This window comes from Puma concolor, chromosome A2, assembly GCF_028749965.1.
Source record: "Puma concolor isolate L17-30 chromosome A2, mPumCon1.1.hap2, whole genome shotgun sequence".
NCBI classification, from domain to species: domain Eukaryota; kingdom Metazoa; phylum Chordata; class Mammalia; order Carnivora; family Felidae; genus Puma; species Puma concolor.
This window is the reverse complement of record NC_141668.1, coordinates 119,549,953-119,570,346: the sequence shown is the minus strand read 5'-3', so window position 1 is coordinate 119,570,346 and position 20,394 is coordinate 119,549,953. Positions and strand designations below refer to the sequence as shown.

The 20,394-nt window shown below is 40.5% G+C and overlaps 1 protein-coding gene across 2 annotated transcripts; it reads right to left on the bottom strand.

Moving 5' to 3' along the window:
* Window positions 1-936: 936 nt before the first annotated feature.
* On the bottom strand, window positions 937-20,317 carry EMC3 (ER membrane protein complex subunit 3). Of its 2 annotated transcripts, XM_025920919.2 has the most exons (8): window positions 19,971-20,317; window positions 10,432-10,489; window positions 10,009-10,102; window positions 8,385-8,489; window positions 7,610-7,691; window positions 7,248-7,327; window positions 6,258-6,340; window positions 937-2,142 (listed from the first exon to the last, which is right to left on the bottom strand). In XM_025920919.2, exons 1-8 carry the CDS (start codon window positions 20,123-20,125, stop codon window positions 2,014-2,016), a joined length of 786 nt encoding a protein of 261 aa, XP_025776704.1. In that variant the 5' UTR covers window positions 20,126-20,317; the 3' UTR covers window positions 937-2,013. The 2 variants fall into 2 exon arrangements, with proteins under 2 accessions (XP_025776704.1, XP_086553577.1); XM_086697451.1 differs by lacking the exons at window positions 10,432-10,489; window positions 19,971-20,317 and adding an exon at window positions 9,418-9,723.
* Between the last annotated feature and the right edge of the window lie 77 nt (window positions 20,318-20,394).

The following is a 20,394-nucleotide window of genomic DNA, read 5'->3' as shown; positions in this document are numbered from 1 at the left end:
ATGAGCACTGTATGCTGAACAAGTGTGCTGATTCTGAGAAGAGACTGATAAAACGAACAAAGGTTTTTCTTTGACTAGCTGCTGCCAAGGACATGTGCATTTATCATCAACATGAGGGGTCAGAAAGAGCTCACATGTTTTATCCACCCAACTTTGCTACAGGGAAAAAGACAAACTTTGTGTGGGTGGAGGCAAAATGAAATGTTCAGAGATGCCTCATGGGAATGAGGGTGACATCACTCAGTCATCAAGTACTGCTTGTATTCCAACACAACCTGCCTTTTTCAGTACATACTATACCACACCCCACTTATTCAGAGCCCAGCAAATTGTGGACGTTTTTTTAAAAACAGGTTTTCTTTTTAAGTTTATTTTGAGAGACAGTGCAAATGGGGTAGGACAGAGAGAGAGGCGCAGGGCTTGAACTCACAAACTAGGAGATTATGACTTGAGCCGAAATCTAGTCAGACGCTCAACTGACTGTGCCACTCAGGCTCCCCAATTGTGGACATTTTAATCTGTGGGCCTTTGCTGGTTCTATCCCGTCTGCTTGGAATGAGCTTCTACATTGCAGAACTCTTTTGAGACCGAGGTCAAAGGTTAGCTCCCCCTGTGAACCCCTGCTCCTTTAACATTGTGTTTAAGCAGCTATTTTAAATATCTTTAAAGGTCAGGTTTTCTTAGCGTAGGTCTGTAGGTCACTATGACTAGGCTTTGGACTAGGTTCCTGGAGTTGTCTGGGAACTCTGTGCGTCTGTGCCTGTGTGCATTACTGTGGAGGGGGGAGGGTCAGAACCACCAATTTCTTATGTGTCTCTCCGATGAGTTCCTTGAGGGCAAGGGTCACGTCTTTTTCATCTTTGACTCTTCAGCAATGATCCACAATGGACACTCATAACTGTGGCAGAAGGCTGTTAGTGACCCACAGAGGCAACATTTCACAGGCAGAGAAAAGAGGATGGTTTAATTGGTAGAGTCAAGAGTTGTTGGTTCTTGATTACAGTGTTCAACATGCAAATTACATTCGCCTCTTGGTACAGAAATGGCACCCTGCCACTTCCCTGGGACAGTTAATCCAGACAGAATGATTCCTAGGTCGCCCTTAACTACATGTCTGCCAGCAATTGCCCTTTCTCCCTTCTTACAGCGATATGCAAACTCTTACCCAGAATAACTGGGAAATGAGGTCTTTTGTTCAACTGAGTAGCCATATTCGGTACAGCACTGTGGATCTGTCAACGGATTTGATATGTTCTGAACTCCAGCTCAAGACCTCACATTATGTAACCTATCTTTGATGATCCCAAAGGCACTTGAGAATCCGGCAGTGTCTCAGTGTTGCCGATTTTCACCGGACAGTGTTAAAGAGATAGAAGGCTGGCTAAGTCTGTCCTAGCCCTGGGTATTCAATCTGCAAAGAGCTTATTTGAATCAGGTTTTGACATGTTTGCTGTCTATGTCACTCTGTAGGCTCAAAATGGAACAACACAGGGAGCTTTCACTTTGCTCATCCATAGCTCCTAAATTTTCAGTAATGAAAATGTATTATTTGTGTAAAGAAAGTTGTACAAATACTAACAAAAAATTAAAGGTAAAACACAGGGTGTTTGGATCCCAAGAAAACAAGCGCTCACTGTGGTCAGAAGTCAGGCTGACTGCACTTAATAACTAGGTATAATTGACAATGCTTTTTCCAAAGACTGAAGTTTCGCTAAGTTTTATATATTATTACTAGCTTGAGTATTCCCCCTTTGACTTTCATTACTAGAGTCATCAGAAGGAAAATGTAAAACATTTTAAAAACAGCTGTTTCTGGGCAAGTCATCCAGCACAACTCCTCAAATCTCTAGCTTCAGACATACAGGGGAACCCGGCTCAGACAAGAACAATTCTTGCTGCACACCTGCCAGCTCATGCATCTTCCTTTTTATTCCGAGAGGCTCCAGCTCAAACCAAAGTTACAAAGTCAAGCACTACTCTGAGTTCCTGATACAGCAAATCCCTGCTTGGTCTTCAAAAAATAGAGGTCTGTAATTCCTTTTTGAACATGCCTTCGAAGTGGAGGTCTTTGGCCATGAGCTCCTCTTCGACATCATCTAGTGCCCACTGGTGATCCGTCAGCTCCAAAGCTTCCCACTCTGTCTGCAAAGGAAGAGGACACCAGGGCAGGGAGAGGAGGGCTGTTACTAAGAGCAGTGCTGACCTGGGAGCATCTATTCCGCCTAGCAGTTGGACTAAGCTATTTGCACGTATAAACTCATTTAATCCTATGAGGTAGATACTGCTAATTGCCCGGTCTGCCTCCATGCTCAATTTATAGGTGAAGAGAATAAGGCTAAAATAGGAAAAATAATTTGTCTAAGTGAGTAACTGATTACATTTTTTTTCCATTTTTAAAATTTACTTTATTTATTTATTTTGAGAGAGAGCGAGAGCGCAACTACTGCTTTACTTTCTGTATCTTTGGATTCATGTATTCAGGATAGAATATGTGGCTTTTTCTTACTGGTTTCTTTCACTTGGGATGTTTTCAAGGTTCCTTCCTGTTGTAGCAAGTATCAGTACTTCATTCCTTTTTAAGACTAAATATGTCATTGAATACTTCCATTGTACATACACTGTACTATTATTCCCAAATGTTTCATTTTGTTTATGTGTTCATAAGATGACGGTACATGTGCATTATTTCTACTCTTAGAATATTATTCTTAGTGCTCTGAACTTTTCTTTCTTTCTTTTTTTTTTTTTTTTTAAGATTTTATTTTAGGGGCACCTGGGTGGCTCAGTCAGTTAAGCGTCTGACTTTGGCTCAGGTCATGATTTCACCGTTTGTGGGTTCGAGCCCTACATCGGGCTCTGTGCTGGCAGCTCAGAGCCTGGAGTCTGCTTCGGATTCTGTCTCCGTCTCTCTGCTTCTCCCCTGATTGCACGAACTCTTTCTCTCTCAAAAATAAACATTAAAAAAAAAAGATTTTTTTGTTTTAATTTTATTCATTTTATTTTTTTTAAGTTTATTTATTTAGAGAGAGAGCAAGTAAGCACATGATACAAGCAGGAGAGGGATAGAGAGGGAGAGAAAGAAGCCCAAGCAGGCTCTCTGTGGCCAATGCAGAGCCTGATGTGGGCCCACAACCCTAGGACCATGATTTGAGCCAAAATCAAGAGCTGGCCACTCAACTGACTGAGCCACCCAGGTGCCCCTAAGACTTTATTTTTAAGTAATCTCTATACCCAACATGGGGCTTGAACCCACAACCTTGAGATCAAGAGTTGCATGCTCCACTAACTCCAGGTGCCCTTAGGAGTTTGTGTGGACATAGGTTTTCAATTGCCTTGGTTATTTACCTAAGTGTGAAATTGCTGGGTCATATGGTAGCTACGTATAACTTTTTTAGGAAAGGTTAAAACTGCTTTCCAAAGTGGCTGCACCATTCCCAGCAAGTAGGACAGTTCCAATTTCTCCACATCCTTGTCAATACCTATTAGTGTCCATCTGTTTTTATTATAACCATGGAGTGAGTGTGAAGTAATATCTCCTTGTGGTTTTGATTTGCATTTCTCCAGTGGCTAACAGTGTTGAGCATGCTTTCATGAGATTATTGGGTATTTATATAATTTCTGTGGAGAAATGCTTATTCAAAACTTTTGCCCCCTTTTAAACTGGGTTGTCTTTTTATTGTTGAGTTCTAAGAGTTCTTTATTCTGAATCCTAGACCCTTATTAGAGATATGATTCGTAAACATTTTCTCTGATACTCTTTTCTTTCTCTTAATGGTGTCCTTTGAAGTACAAAAGTTTTCATTTTGACCCAGTTCCATTTACCTGCTTTTCCTTTTGTTGCTTGTGCTTTTAATGTTACATCTAAGAAGTCACTGCCTAATCCAGCATCACAAACATTTTACACCTACATTTTCTTCTAAGGGTTTTATGGTTTTAGCTCTTACATTTAGGTCTTTGACCATTCAAAGTTTTTCCTTTTTTTATTGTGGCGAGAAAGATATGTAACATAAAATTTGCCACTTCTAACCTTTGTAAGTATACAATTCAATGGCATTAATTACATCCACAATGTTGTGCAACCATCATCACTATGTATTTCCAAATTTTTCCATCCCCTGAAACAGAAACTCTGTACCCATTAAGCAGTTAAGACTGTTCTCTCCCCCACGGAACTGTCTTGGCACCTCTGTCAAAAGTCAATTGATATTAAATGTAGGGGTTTATTTCTGACCTTTCAATTCTATTCCATTGATCTGTATGTCTATCCTTATGCCTGTCCCACAAAGTCTTGATTATTGTAGCTCTGAAGTAGGTTTTAAAATGAAGAAGTATGAGTCTTCCAACTTTGTTCATATTAAATGCTAGTTGGGCTATTCTGGGTCTCTTGCATTTCCATGTGTATTTCAGGATCAGCCTGTCAATTTCTGCAAGAAAGGCAGGTGGAATTTGGATAGGGATTGTATTGAATTTGTAGATCAATTTTGGGAGTACTGCCATCTGGATAATATTAAGTCTTCTAATCCATGAACGTGGGTGTCTTTCCGTTCATTCAGGTCTTTAATTTCTTTCAGCAATGCTTTGTAATGTCACTATACAAATCTGTCTTTCTTCTGTTAAGTTTGTTCCTAAGTATTTTATCCTTTTTGAAACTATTGTAAATGGAACTGTTTTCTTAATTTCATTTTCAGATTCTTTATTACCAGTGTGTATAAATACAACTGTTTTTTTTAACTTTTTAATTAGAAGTTAAAAAAAATTTTTTTAAGTTTATTTATTTATTTTGAGAGAGACAGAGAGAGCACAAGTAGGGAAAGGTCAGAGAGAAACGGGGACAGAGGATCTAAAGCAGGCTCTATGCTGACAGCAGACAGGCTGATGTGGGGCCTGAACTCACAAACCATGAGATCATGACCTGAGCTAAAGTCAGACGCTTAACTGACTGAGCCACCCAGGGGCCCCTTAATACAACTGAATTTTTGCATATTTATTTTGCATCTTCTAAAACCTTGTTGGACTTGTTACCTCTAATAGTTTACCTTGGGGGCTCCTTACAATAGTCTGTATAAAAGACAATGTTATCTGCAAATGGAGGTAGTTTTCTTCTTTCTTTAAAAAAAAATTTTTTTTAATGTTTATTCATTTTTGAGAGAGACAGACATGAGCAGGGGAGGGTCAGAGAGACAGGAAGACACAGAATCTGAAGCAGGGTCCAGGCTCTGAGCTGTTAGCACAGAGCCCAATACGGGGCCTGAACTCATGAACCGTGAGGTCATGACCTGAGCCGAAATTGGATGCTCAACCGATTGAGCCACCCAGGTGCCCCTCTTCTTCCTTTGTAACATGGATGTCTTTTATTTCTTTTTCTTGCCTAACTGCCCTGGCTAGATCATCCAGCACAATGTTGAACAGAAGTGGCAGGAGTGGATGTACCTATCTTGTCCCTAATTGTTGGGGAAAAGCTGTTAGTGTTTCACCAGAGTTAGCTGTGGGTTTTTCATTAGATGCCTTTCATAGAGATGAGCAAGTTCTCTTCTATTTATAGTTTGTTTGTTTTGTTTGTTTGTTTGTTTTTTAAATTTATTTATGTTGAGAGAGAGAGCCCAAGCAGGGGAGGGGCAGAGAGAGAGGGAAAGAAAGACAGAATCCCAAGCAGGCTCCACACTGCCTGCTGTAGGGCTCAATTCCACAAACCGTTGAGATCATGACCTGAGCTGAAATCAAGAGTTGGACGCTTAACTAACTGAGCCCCCCATTTCTAGTATTCATCATGAAAAATTAGTGATATTTTTCTGTACAAAAATTATACTGGATATATATACTGGATATATTCCAGAGTCATTTCATGAAAAGGCTCTAAGTATAGATTTTTTTTTAATGAAATTTATATCTGATGTCCACAGGGTCCAAACAGTTCAAAATATTCTATAAGTTTACCTGCTGCCTCTGAAAGGACTGTTTTTACAGTTTCATTTACAGTGTGGGTTAAATTTGTGTGAACATTTAAAAATTAGTAAAAGTACCAAGAATCTCCAATTCACTTAACAGCTGACTGTCTCAGGAACAGGAAACATGTAAACTTTTTAAAATACATTTTTGCTAAATTTAAATTTAAATTTAAATTTAAATTTAAATTTAAATTTAAATTTAAATGATGGAACCACACATACTACACTCACTTCAGGGAACTTATCTTTAAAGTAACTGTCTGGTAATGCCTTTCAGAGCTTCAGTGAAGCTAGAAGGAGGTGTAAGTGTACCTTGAAAGCTTTGTTGGTGTCTGCAGGCATGGCCATGGCTGCTCCAGTCATCTGCTCCTGCATCATCCGTGACTGGTCAGCGGCTGCAGGGTAAGATACACCTACATGAGTGCCAGGGTTCAGCAAGCACCCAGCACCCTCAGGGAAGAACGGCCCTTACACAATACTTGCAGCTGCTCAGTGGTGTGTTAGAGAACCACAACTGGCCCTGCCACACACTGGCTATGTGACCTAGGGAAAGTCACTTACCTCCTGAAAAATGGGAAGGGGAATAACAGAAGATAACCAAAGGAAGTGCTAAACTTTCTTTCAAATTTAAACAATAACAACATCTATCAGTTATTGAGCAACTACTTCATGTCAGGAGTGCTTTACATAGTCTACCTCATCTCCTAACAACCTACCCTGAAATTACTTATTAAGGTCTCTAAGGTACAAACAGGCAGAGGATTAGAGTGGTTAAGTAACTTGCCCGAGGTTCCAGCCATTAAACAGGAGAGCCAGGATTGGTGTTGGCAAGAACGCAGGTCAATGAACCAACTGGCCAAACCAGGCCTTCTTTCAGCTTCAGCTTACAGGCTTGCATCACTGGTCCTGGATTCCTCACATGAGGGTATCAGACTTCAGGGAACTAAATATTGTCCCTGTGATTGCCACAGAGAGTTCAGATCTTCAGGTGACCCTGGATTTTTATTCTTTTTTTTTTAAGATTTTATTTTTGAGTCATCTTTATACCCAATGTGGGTCTTGAACTTAACAACCCTGAGATCAAGAGTCACATGCTCCACCGCCTGAGCTCCCCAGGCACCCTGATCCTGGAATTTTTAAGACTCTTGTAGGATACCTTAGAAACTTAAGAATAAGTTTAAGGAGTGAAGTATTGTACTGAACTATGTCAACAAATAGCACAAACTATGTGAGTCTTCTGGCCCTGGCGTGAATGATTCGTCTATCAAAATATTTGCTTATTAAACCCAACGTATTTCTTACCATTATCTTGGCCCAGAATCAGAGAGTAAATGCTCCGAAGCCCAAAGACATTGAGGAAGTACCAAGATGCAGAACTCACCCTAGAGAGCAAAAGTGAAACAACGTAGGGAGTTATTTTAGCATTAACATAGTTGACACTTTTCTATCACCCAAAGAGTATACAAAGAAATCAGAGAATGTAAAGAAATCATTTGGGGTAGGTAACAGTTGGCATAATCCACCCCTGGCATTTTGAGTGGAGTTTCAATGAGCAAAACCAAAAACCTATTCCAGTGAAGTGTGCAAATTACAAATCTTGTTCTTTAGGCAACACCACTTTTAGATTTTGGTTTGTGTTTTTATAAAGGAAAGAAAGTTCTTACCAGGATGCATCTAATGTGAGTAGTTCAATTCCTTGCTGTAGCATAGGTTTAAAACGGAGGGTCAGTGGAAATGGGACTTTGGCTGCAGAAAAGAGAGAAAAAGTTCACAATCCCTCCTTGCTTTTTTAAGAATAGTTTAAGTGTGGATGCATGTAATCTTTCCCTGATGAGGTGGGAACTCTGTACCATACAGAGTTTGGAAAATGATTTCTACCAGGAAATTTGTGTCAATTTCTGAAAAAATAACTGTCAGATGTCACTCTGTTATAGTTCCTTGAACACCAGCTTCTCCAATGCTTGAGAAGCAGGGACTCTGAGCTATGACCTACAATCAGAAAAGAAACTTGCACTAATCTGTTAAACCCAAATTGGAACATGTACACATAGAGAACTATGTTACTAAGAAACAAAATTGATTCAAAAAAATTATAAACAAAGACAAACAACTCACCCCAACACCTAGAAAATAAAGTCAAAACATGCTTCCCTTCATCCTACTTAACTAGAATTAATTTTGGATACAAACGAGCAAGCCATTTGTTTAAATTCCTATTTGAAAAAGCATCCATATCATGAACTTACCATGAGTTTGGAATAAGAGACAAAAAATCACAGGATATTAAATTTTTTTATTCAAAGAATGTGATTAGTTTCCAATAGAGAATATGGGGCCCATTATATTAGTGTCTCAACAGCACTGGGATTTCTCTGAACAAGGACATGGGAAAGGATCATAGATGAAGTAAACCTGAAGTATTCTGGGTCTATAACTTACTTGTGACAAAGCCTGAGAATGTCATGTTGATCCATCCACCAATAAGAATCATAGGGAGAACATTTGTTACATTGCCTTTCATCATGTCTGTGAGCATAGTGGGATCTATAACAAAAACAAGAGACCACTACATTTTATGACTGTCGACAAAGACTTCTTCCTGATTTTGTGTAAATTTTATTTTTTTAAATGTTTATTTATTTAAGTAATCTCTACACCCACCGTGGGGCACAAACTCATGACCCTGAGATCAAGAGTCACAGGCTCCTCTGACTGAGCCAGCAGGTGCCCCTTAATTTATTTGATAATTAAAGTAATACACAAGTTCAATGTAAAAAAGTCAAATGACATGGAAACATAAGATTTAGACAGTTTCTCTGAGCCCACTCTCTAAACACTTTGTGTTGCATATCTTTCCATCTTTATACATACATATATAAAATATGCACATATATGTACATACACAATAGTTTCTCTCTATATATACACAGTTAAAGGATACTATGCTTAAATTCTACTCCATAATTTTGAAAAGATAAATATATTGTGACTGGTATAATGTCCCTCTCTTACTGTTTTCAGTGTCTTCATAGGAGTCTACTGTGTGTGGTCACACTACTTTTGGGTGGATCTATAGGTTATTTCTAATTTTTTTCTTTTTTGCAATAAACACTGTTGCCAACAACTACCTAGTACACAAATCTGCATGTTTATGTAAGTGTTTCTGTAAGAGAAACTCTTAGAAGAATTTCTGGGTCAAGGGGTTTGAACATTTAAAATTGACAGATACTGTCAGACTGTCTTTCAACAATAGTGAGGGCCTGACTTCCCATGACCTTGACAGTAGCAGCTTTGTCAAGCTTTCGATCTTTGCCAGTTTAACAGTCTAAAAAGGACATCTTGTTCTAATTTTCATCCTGTGGATTTTAGCGAAGTCAAGTATCTTTTCACACATGTAAAGGTCTTGTTTCTTATGGGTTTTCTAAAAGATTTATTAAAATCAATTCCAGTACCTTCTGTCTGGGTTTCTTACCTAGAGAAATGGGTATTAAAATGCGAGAACAGCCAATACAGAATAATAAATTATTCTGTTTTACTTTAAAAGTGCTATATTTTTTCACATGACTGGAATGAGTGGAAGAAATCTGTGAGAGCAAAAACTGTAGGGTGGGCCAAGCAATCATGTCTGACAAAGAAATGGCTGGGCTGGGGGAGTGGTAAGAGCTCCTCCTCATTCAGGCAGAAGCCGGGTGGCCATCTGTCAGCAACAGGATCCAGGCACTGGGTGGGAGCTGGGACTGGGATGCTTTTCCGACTCTGCTCCGCAGAGCCCTGGGTCCTGGGGAACAGCAAAGGGAAGAAGACACAGGGACGGTGGCTCTAGCCTCCTCACCCCCAGACGAGAGCTCTTTTTTAAAAATCCACTTTATACACTGGGGTTCCCAGAAGATTTATTTGAAAAAGAGAACTCCACTTGCATAGGTTCCCCATACTAGATATCTCTAAGGTCCCTTAGATTACTATCTTACACAATTTAACATTTCAATAAATCAGCATCCTCCCTCCCCTCCCCCCAACTCATGTTAAGTATCTTCCTTAAAGGTGACAGAAGGAATCAACATACCAGTCATAGGAGAAGGAGGCACTACCTTCCTTTTAGTTTTTTTGAAAAATCCATCCTCTGGGTTGTTGAAGTAATATTTTCGTGTCAAGAAAGACTAGTAGAAAAGAGAGCTTTTTAAGTTTTAAAACTGTGACATAGCAAACTGTCAAATTATTCCCCAGAGGTTGAGTCAGAAGGCCTTTGGAATAGGCTGTTGCACTCAGAGCTGGCAGCCAACCTGACACTTTAGCTGAGTCACATTTAAAAACAATTTCCTAAGAAGGGTGAGGTCACAATGATAGTAGACACCACCAGACCACAGCTTAATTACAGATTTGCCAGACTTCAGCTTTCCCCAAAGAGTCCCCTCCCTTATAAAACATTCAGATATCTACTGCCCTCAACAGTGAATTGGGGAGCTTTTAATAAAAGATAAATGAGTACCTGTTTGGGAATGTATTTTCCATTTTCCCTGAGGACTCTGCTTCGAATTAGGACTTGACTGAAAAATACAACCAAGACAATGAGATTTTTAAAACCGAAACACTAGAAGAAAACGAGAGAATAAAAGTAGACCTATTTAAACACAAGAGAGGGCCTATTTGGCAACAGTCCTGTGGGGACACTTGTCAAAACACGAGTGTCCTTAAAACCAATATAACATATTTAACCCAACAATTAGGTTTTCAAAGAAGCATTTTTCAGAAGTCACAGTGTTCATGACTAAAGATTTCTTAGGAAGACATATTTGGAACATCACACTCTGCTCTTTCTTCCTTTATAATAAGCTAAGAAGGAACTTTCTCTGAGTGAAAAAGAGTAACAGTTGGATGCTCCTCAGAAGATGTGAGGGCAGGAGGGAGGAAGGGTGAAGATAAAAGAACAAACTTTTTAAACCCTACAGAGACATGACTACAGGATTTGACAGGGTTGCTATCTGACAGACAACAAATAGAAGAAATTCCATCACGATTCAGACTGCTAGTAAACTCTCAATAAACGTTTCCTGAATTAGTACATCATTTGGTGATTTCTGAATATAAAATCATTAAAGATAATAGAATAATAGACAGTGATACAAGTGGGTGGTGCTAAGATACACATACCATACAGAACAGAGATCAAAATACTAATGTTGGCTAGGTTTTCAAAAGTTGTTTTATTGGGGGGAAAAAAAACCTCAAGTTAATGGAAATCCTTCTTGAAAAGTGAAAAAAAAGCAGACAGAAATGAACAAAATGAAAACTGTGTGCCTGGTTTTCTCTCTCCTCCTTAGGTGTTTTGTTTGTTTGTTTTGTTTTGTTTTGTGCAAAAAAAGGTGATTTTGTTAAAGCACAGGATAGGACCAGTGGGCAGAAAAGACCTGCTCTCTCTCCTCCTTAGTATAAACCACCTGCTCTAATCAGTCAGTCAGTCCCCTTAGGGTCCCCCTGTCACCATATACATATTCTAGCCTCTCCATCTGCTGGGAATGCTCTAGTGCCACTCTCCTTCAGGAGTTCTACCCCATCATATGTTAACACCTTCTTCAAGCCCCACCTTCTCCATGAAACTGCCTGGTGCCCTCATGGAATTCTCTCTGGTCTTCCTCCTCTTGACTTCATTGGCTCTATACCCAGGCCTACAGAGGTGACATGTAATATGTCCTGCCCCTGGGAGCTAATCTAAAACTACTCCAAGTGTGGCCTACGTACCAATGCTGGTCTGTGACGAGGTTAAGTGCAGACATTGAGAGTAAGTGTTTAGAAACTTTTATAGGGGCGCCTGGGTGGCTCAGTTGGTTGAGCATTTGACTCTTGATTTCGGCTTGGGTCATGATCCCAGGGTCGTGGGATTGAATCCCATGTTGGGCTCTGTGCTGAGTGTGGAACCTGCACGGGATTCTCTCTCTGTCTCCCTCTGTCCTTCTCCCCCGCTTGTGCACCTGTGTGCTCTCTAAAATAAAAAACGAAAAAACCCAAAACCAAAAAAACATGTTAAAAAAAACCTTTACAGTAATTTGTTATTCCACAACATCCAAATATATACTAAAATATCTTACAAAAGCACCAGTCTATGATCGATTAGAAATCAAAAAATCAAAAAACTGGACCTTCACTGATGTTTAGGCAGCACTGAGTCTAGAGTAACAGTAAAAATTTAAGCTCTGGGGGCGCCTGGATGGCTCAGTTGGTTGAGCATCTGACTTCAACTCAGGTCATGATCTCGCAGTGCGGTGTTTCGAGCTATGCGTCGGGTTTTGTGCTGACAGCTGGGAGCCTGGAGCCTGCTTTGGATTGTGTCTCCCTCTCTCTCTGCCCCTCCCCTGCTCATGTGTGCGCCCGTGCGTGTGCGCTCTCTCTCAAAAATAAATAAACATTGGGGCGCCTGGGTGGCGCAGTCGGTTAAGCGTCCGACTTCAGCCAGGTCACGATCTCGCGGTCCGTGAGTTCGAGCCCCGTGTCAGGCTCTGGGCTGATGGCTCGGAGCCTGGAGCCTGTTTCTGATTCTGTGTCTCCCTCTCTCTCTGCCCCTCCCCCGTTCATGCTCTGTCTCTCTCTGTCCCAAAAATAAATAAAAACGTTGAAAAAAAAAATTTTAAAAATAAATAAACATTAAAAAAAATTTAAGCTCTGGAGTTGGACAGATGGGTTCACATCCTGGCTCTGCCAGTTATCAGCTATGTGATCTTGGGTGAGTCATTTACATTCCCCATGTCTCCTTTCATATTCTGTACACCAACAGATTTATTCTTAGACAAATACTTTTTGAGCTTCTGAATGCCATGTACCATATTAAGTGCATGAACAACAGTGATCAAAAAGCAAATACCTCATAAAGGTTAAAGTCTAGTGGGAGAGAAAGACATTGATCAAATAACCATAAGAATAAATGTGAAATTCCCCTGTTATGTTCTAGGAAGGAGAGATGGATATGATGGGAGTGTATAATACAGGGATTTGATCAAGTCTAGGAAGTCAGGGTCTGAAAAAAAGCTTTGATGAGGATGTATGACTAAGTTGGAATCTTAAGGATGACTAGAGATTACCTTGGCAAAGTGCTGGAGGGAACGGCATGGACAAAAGCCCTGAGGCAGGCATAAGCACTATGTCTTTGAGGACCTGAGAAAAGGCCACATGGCTAGAAGAAAGAGAACTACAGAAAACATGGTGAAAATGAGACTTGAGAGATACACAAGAGCCACACTATACATAAGGCCACATGGGTCCCACTGTATTTTTTTAATTGTGGCAAAAAATACATAATATAAAATTTACCAATGTAATCATATTTAAACATAAAGTTCAGTAGTACATATACATATATAAACACAATGGAATATTATCAGGCACAAGAAAGGAGATCCCGCCATCTGCAACAACATGGTTGAAACTTGAGGGGATTATGCTAAGTGAAATTAGCCAGACAGAGAAAGACAAACACTGTATGATCTCACTTTTATATGGAATAAAAAAAAAAAAGTCAAAAAGAAAATAGAATGGTGGTTACTGGGGGCTGAGGGAGATGGACAGATGCTGGCCAAAAGGTACAGTTAGAAGATGAGTAAGCTCTGGGGATTTAACATACAGTACGGTGACTAGAGTTCATAAAACTGTGTAATGTACTTGAAATTTACTAAAAGAGTAGACCTTAAGCATTCTCAACATCAATTAAAAAAATGTTAATTAACTGGATTATGGTAATCAATTCAGAAAGTATATGTATGTCAAATTGTCATATTCTATATTTCACATAGCTGTAAAAAAACCCTGAAATTATGACATACTACAATACAGATGAACCTTGAAAATGCTGTGCTAAGTAAAATAAGATGGGCACAGGGGGACAAATATTGTATGATTCCACTTACATAAGGTATCTAGAGTAGTCAAACTCATAAAGACAGAAAGAATGCTGTGGAGTAGAGACGGGATGGAAAGTTATTACTTAGTATGTTCAGAGTTTGTTTGGGATGATGAAAATACTGTGGAAGTGGATGACAGGTGATGGCACAACAGTGAAAATGTACTTAATGCCACTAAATTGTATACTTAAAAATAGTTAAAATGGTAAACTTTATGTTATGTATATTTTACCACAATTAAAAAAATTTTTTTTAACGTTTATTTATTTTTGAGACAGAGAGAGACAGAGCATGAACGGGGGAGGGTCAGAGAGAGGGAGACACAGAATCTGAAACAGGCTCCAGGCTCCGAGCTGTCAGCACAGAGCCCGACGCGGGGCTCAAACTCACGGACTGTGAGATCTTGACCTGAGCCGAAGTCGGCCACCCAACCGACTGAGCCACCCAGGCGCCCCTATTTTACCACAATTTAAAAAAAAAGAGTGGGTACATGTCTGGCTCAGTTTGTGGAGCATGTAATTCTTTTTTTTTTTATTTTTTTTTGAATGTTTGTTTATTTTTGAAGGAAAGAGAGACAGAGTGTGAGCAGGAGGAGGGGCAGAGAGAGGGAGAATCTGAAACGGGTTCCAGGGTCTGAGCTGTCAATGCAGAGCCTGATGACGTGGGGCTCAAATTCACAAACTGTGAGATCATGACCTGAGCCAAAGTAGGTCGCCTAACCGATTGAGCCACGCAGGTGCCCCATGTGGAGCATGTAATTCCTCATCTCAGGGTTGTGAGTTCGAGCCCCACGTTGCGTGTGGAGTACTTAAAAAAAAAAAAAAGGAGAAATACTGAGGATTTTAAACTGAGTTCTTCATATATGTTATTTTGTTTAAAGTGATTACCACTGTATTTGGCATATCCTAAGCACCAGGTTAATGGTATTTGTTATTTTTCTTTTGCATGTTTTATCACTTGGACTGAAACTCCCTGACAGTAGGGTCTTCTTGACCTTGTCTTATCTTATACCCCACAGCATATGGTACAGCACAGGGCACATAACAGGTCATCAATAAAAACTTGTTCAGCGTAGGTAATTCAGAACTTCTGCAGATACTGTGATCAAAGAAACTCAGGTACATCTCCTATACTTACACTGCTGAGCAATTTCGTAGAATTGGGGTTAAAACCATGACCCTGAAGCATTTCAACCCTAAATCAAGGTAAACTTAAATTATCTTGTATATTCTAAACACTCACTTTCTCTGAGGTCTGCAAATGCTACATTTTTTTTTTTTAATTTTTTTTTTCCCAACGTTTATTTATTTTTGGGACAGAGAGAGACAGAGCATGAACGGGGGAGGGGCAGAGAGAGAGGGAGACACAGAATCGGAAACAGGCTCCAGGCTCTGAGCCATCAGCCCAGAGCCCGACGCGGGGCTCGAACTCCCGGACCGCGAGATCGTGACCTGGCTGAAGTCGGATGCTTAACCGACTGCACCATCCAGGCGCCCCAAAGACATTTTTAATTTTACATTTTTGCTGCTGGTTTTTTTTTAAGTATTTACTTTTGAGACAGAGATGGACAGGGGGGAGGGGCAGAGAGAGAGGGAGACACAGAATCTAAAGCAGGCTCCAGGCTCTGTCAGCACAGAGCTGGACACGGGGCTTGAATTCACGAACCTGTGAGAATACAACCTGAGCCAAGGTCCGACGCTTAACCTCTGAGCCACCCAGGCGCCCCCATTTTTACTACTATTGAAAAATAAGTTCTCATACTGGTTATAAAGACAAAGTGGCTCTCTTGCATTGCTGATTTGCAATTGAAACACTTTTCTTAAAAGGAAGCTTTAGTTTTTAAAGTTGGTATTTCTCAAACTGGGGTTTAATCATATATTAAAGACCTGAGTTGTTTTTTTTTTCCTTTCCTAAGAGTCAGTATATTCTTTGAGCTTGAGCACCATTTTTTACATACATTCTATTCCTAACTATGTTCTAATATATTTTATCTATGTATCTTTCCATTTTGGTTTAATATATTTTAGAAAAATTTTAGTAAGTTTTGAGGCACTAAAAGCTTAATAACTTATGAAACCAAATGTCCCATTTTGTGACCATTCAGTCTAACGGACACTTATACTGTATTTATCTATCTATTATAATGTTTATTTATTTTTGAGAGAGACAGACACAGCACAAGAGGGGGAGGGGCACAGAGAGAGGGAGACACAGAATCTGAAGCAGGCTCCAGGCTTTGGCCTGTCAGTCAGAGTCTAATGCAGGGGTTGAACTGAGAGATCATGACCTGAGCTGAAGTAGGATGCTTAAGTGACTGAGCCACAGAGGTGCCCCAACTTATACTGAGTTAGAGGAGTGTTGTACAACCAGAAAACACTTTGCCTTGGTTTTTGGAGGTTTAGAACCAAGTGCTCAGCATTCTATCCAAGTTCAAAGGATAACTTGGTGGGGTACTGTCACACCATGTCAGAACTAGCATGGTCTAGATATCTCACATAAAGGAAGGAATAATTATGACCAGAGATGTTTGAGTTTTCTCCAAGACAGTGGTCCTCCATGGGGATGGTACTGTCCTGTAGGTGGCCTTCTGGAAATCTGTCGAACTTTTTTTTTTTAATGTTTAAAAAAAATTTTTTTTAATGTTTATTTATTTTTGACAGAGAGAGGGAGAGACAGAGCATAAGCGGGGGGGCGGGGGGAGGCAGAGAGAGAGAGGGAGACACAGAATCCGAAGCAGGTTCCAGGCTCTGAGCTGTCAGCACAGAGCCCGACGCGGGGCTCAAACTCACAGACCGCGAGATCATGACCTGAGCTGAAGTGGGACGCTCAACCAACTGAGCCACCCAGACACCCCTAATGTTTTTATTTATTTTTGAAGGAGAGAGAGACAGAACATGAGCGGGGGAGGAGCAGAGAGAGAGGGAGACATAGAATTTGAAGCAGAATCCAGGCTCTAAGCTGTCAGCACAGAGCCCGATGTGGGGCTCAAACTCACTAACTGTGAGATCATGACCTGAGCCGAAGTTGGACGCTTAACCGACTGAGCCACCCAGGCGCCCCTGTTGAACTTCTTTGATTGTCAAAATGATGGGGCAGAGAAGAAAGGACATGTAACTGTCATTTATTTGTTAGAGGAAAGGGATGCTAAGTATTCCTCAATGCTGCAGACAGTTGTGCGATTCAAAGAACTGTCTCGTATCTCATAATATTTTGAATATCTCATCGAATTGCTTTTAATTATCTGAGCCTCAAACCTAATTCCATTTTTTTTCTTTTTTTTGGACAGGGGAAGGAGCAAGTGATTTTTTTTTTTTTTAATTTTTTTTTCAACGTTTTTATTTATTTTTGGGACAGAGAGAGACAGAGCATGAACGGGGGAGGGGCAGAGAGAGAGGGAGACACAGAATCGGAAACAGGCTCCAGGCTCTGAGCCATCAGCCCAGAGCCCGACGCGGGGCTCGAACTCACGGACCGCGAGATCGTGACCTGGCTGAAGTCGGACGCTCAACCGACTGCGCCACCCAGGCGCCCCAAGTGATTTTTATATATATTCAATTTCCAGGTATGCAACTACCAAGTATATATAGGGAAAATTGCACTTTGTTTTGTTCAGAACTTTATCAAGAGTAGTTCACCATTTAGTAAAATCACATCTAAAACACTGCCTTGTGTAGTATCTAAGTAGCTAACACACTGTATCAGCCTACAGTTGAACCTGTTCCACTTAAGGTGATTTTACAGTGAGGCGCATGCTGTGACTTTTGCATTACGCTTTTTAGGATCATTGTGAACAAGCACTTATGAAATAAAAATTAAATTAGTTTTATTTTATTGCTCCTTACTGTTACAACTAGAGCATTATGTCATTTTTGTTAGTGAAGCATAGTCGACACACAGTGTCACATTAGTTTCAGGTGTACAAAACAGTGATTTGACAACTCTGTACATTATGCTATGCTCAAATGTGCAGCTACCATAGGCCACCATAAACCGCTATTACAATACCAATGACTATGCTGTATTTTTCATCCTTGTAACTTATTCTTTCCATAACTGGAAGCCTGTACTTCCCATTCCCCTTCACTCATGTTACCCATCCCTCATTTCCCTTCCCTCTGGCAACCATCAGTTTGTTCTCTGTATTTATGGGTATTTCTGTTTTTGTTTATTCATTTGTTTTGTTTTTTAGATTCCACATATAAAGGAAATCATTTGGTAATTGTCTTTGTCTGACTTATTTCACTTAGCATATAATACCCTTTCGGTCCATCCACGTAGTCACAAACATTAGGTTGTTTTTTAAAAAAACATTTTTTTCTATAGATTGCATGAACTGTGAATTTCATCTTGGGCTAGAAAAAGGGGCTGTCGGTGTGCTATCATTCAAAACATCATTCTGAAATCACATAGTGAACCAAGAACAGAAAACTGGCAGAGAAGCTATGACAGCAGGAATTGTGGTTGAGAATCCAACTTAGTGAGACTGATTGGACTTCAAATACAGGCACAATATTCTGGTTATTTTGGAAAGGCTAATTAACTTCTCTGGCTTTCTTTTCTTCAACTGTAAAATTGGGTTCAGAATTATCTAAGTTGGGGTTATTGTGAGGATAAAATGAGAACAATTAAGGGGCACCTGGGTGTTTCTGTGGGTTAAGCATCCAACTTTAGCTCAGATGATGATCTCGTGGTTTGTGGGTTCAAGCCCCACATCAGGCTTTGCGCTGACAGTGCAGAGCTTGCTTGGGATTCTCTCTCTCCCTGTCTCTCAAAATATATAAACTTAAAAAAAAAAAAAAAAGAACAATTTATTGGTGTCAATAATAAACGTCATATTGCATCTTTCTATAGCCATCCTTTCTTTGGTGAACTAACTTCAGGTTATCTCTAGGAGATCGGTTCTCATCAGTTCTGAAACTGATGCCACAGGAAAATAATTGAAGTGGCTGCTGTGGTGTAGTGGAAAGAACTCCAGATTTGGGAACCAGAAAATTTGGCCTCAAGTCATGAATGTCACCCTTTGTGACCATGAAACCTCTTAAGCCTCTGTCTCTGTAAAATGGGACAGCAGCATCTATCTCATAGAGTTGCTCTGAATTTTAAATAAGTTAATAAATGCAAGTGCTTAGCATGGGTAGAAATGTTGGTTTGTTATTATTCTCAGCATAATTGGGAAGTACAACTGAAAATGATAAAGCAGTGCTTCCCAAACTTCAGTCACTCTCGTTCCATGGTTATGATTTTTGTCTTATTTAGCACTTCTACTCTTAAAAAGTTAGTATTTTTTACGTGTCAACTTTTTCTACTTACATGTTTTAAAATAAATATCGAAATTGCCAACCAATGGAAAAACAGTATTAGTTGCCACAAATAGAACTTTTAACATAAATACAATGAAAACAAAATTTAATAAATTTTAGCTAGATACCACTGCCTGTGGAAAGTTCTGAGTCTGAGGCTTGCTCTTTCTTAAAATGGGAGATTAATAAGTGTTACAGAAGTGTTAAAGAAACAGCAACATTTACCTGGGACGGTCTCTGAAAATAATCACAACGATTGGCTGGAAAATGTTTTTTATTTTAATATGGAGGGGGCACACGTCTAGATTCCTAAAATCATCTCAAATTACCTCTCCCCACAGATAAATACTGTAATGAAGCACATGAGTAACAAGTTGCCTCTATTCTTGGAAGGGAAATGATAATTACAATCCCTCACATCTCTATGGCAGTTTTACATTTGCACAGCACTTGGTTACTTAATCTTAGCTGACCACCACAGTAGTTTGGTAAAACGGGTAGTATAAACACACCCACCTTTTATATAGTTCATAGATAAGAGGGTTAGCGACTGGCCTAACAACATTAACAGCAACAATTTTTTTGAGCACTTAATACGCCCCAAGCCCCTTACTAAAGGCTTTGTAGCCTTCATATAAAAGTTAATCCCCACGCCTGCTCTGAGGCATGTTCCGTTATCCTCATTTTACAGATGACGAAAGTGAAACACAGAAGCAACACAGCCAAGGTCACCCAGCCAGAGGGAGCGCGATGTGAACCCAGACAAACTGATAAAACCCCTGTACTTTCTTGCCCAAGGTCACGGGGGAGTGAGGCCGCCGGAGAGGGAAGGCGCTGACCTGTCGGAGACTTGTTCCTGGGTGAGCTTCTTGTCACTCTGCAGCAGGATGGACACGTAGTGGCGGATCATGCCCACAAAGAAGGTGATAATAACGATGGGCAGGACCACCCAAAGGCGGATGTTGGAGTCGAGCAGCAGCTCTGGCCCCGCCATCTCACAGAGAGCCTGCTCCCACCAGGTGTAGCCGGGTTTCTTTTCCCCAAGGTACGGAAGTCGCTCTTCGATTTCGCCTCCCGGCCTTCTCCCGCCTCTCAGCCTGGCTGGCCCCAAACCCTACTCCGGCCTCGGCCCTCGCGCACTGCCCCAGCCGGGCCGCCCGGCCGCGCACTTCCGGCGCGGATGTTTTGCGTCACGGTGAGGCGAGCTTTGGTGGCGTCAGCGTGGCGTAGCGCCGGGCGCGCAAGTCGAAAACGAGGGGCGGA

Coding starts and splice junctions, on each gene's coding strand:
- EMC3 (XM_025920919.2), bottom strand. CDS start 20,125: ATGGCGGGGCCAGAGCTGCTGCTCGACTCCAACATCCGCCTTTGGGTG. Junction 8,490..10,008: donor GCCTCCTTCTCCTATGACTG/GTATGTTGATTC, acceptor TTTTTGTTATAG/ATCCCACTATGCTCACAGAC. Junction 7,692..8,384: donor ATTCTCAGGCTTTGTCACAA/GTAAGTTATAGA, acceptor TCTTTTCTGCAG/CCAAAGTCCCATTTCCACTG.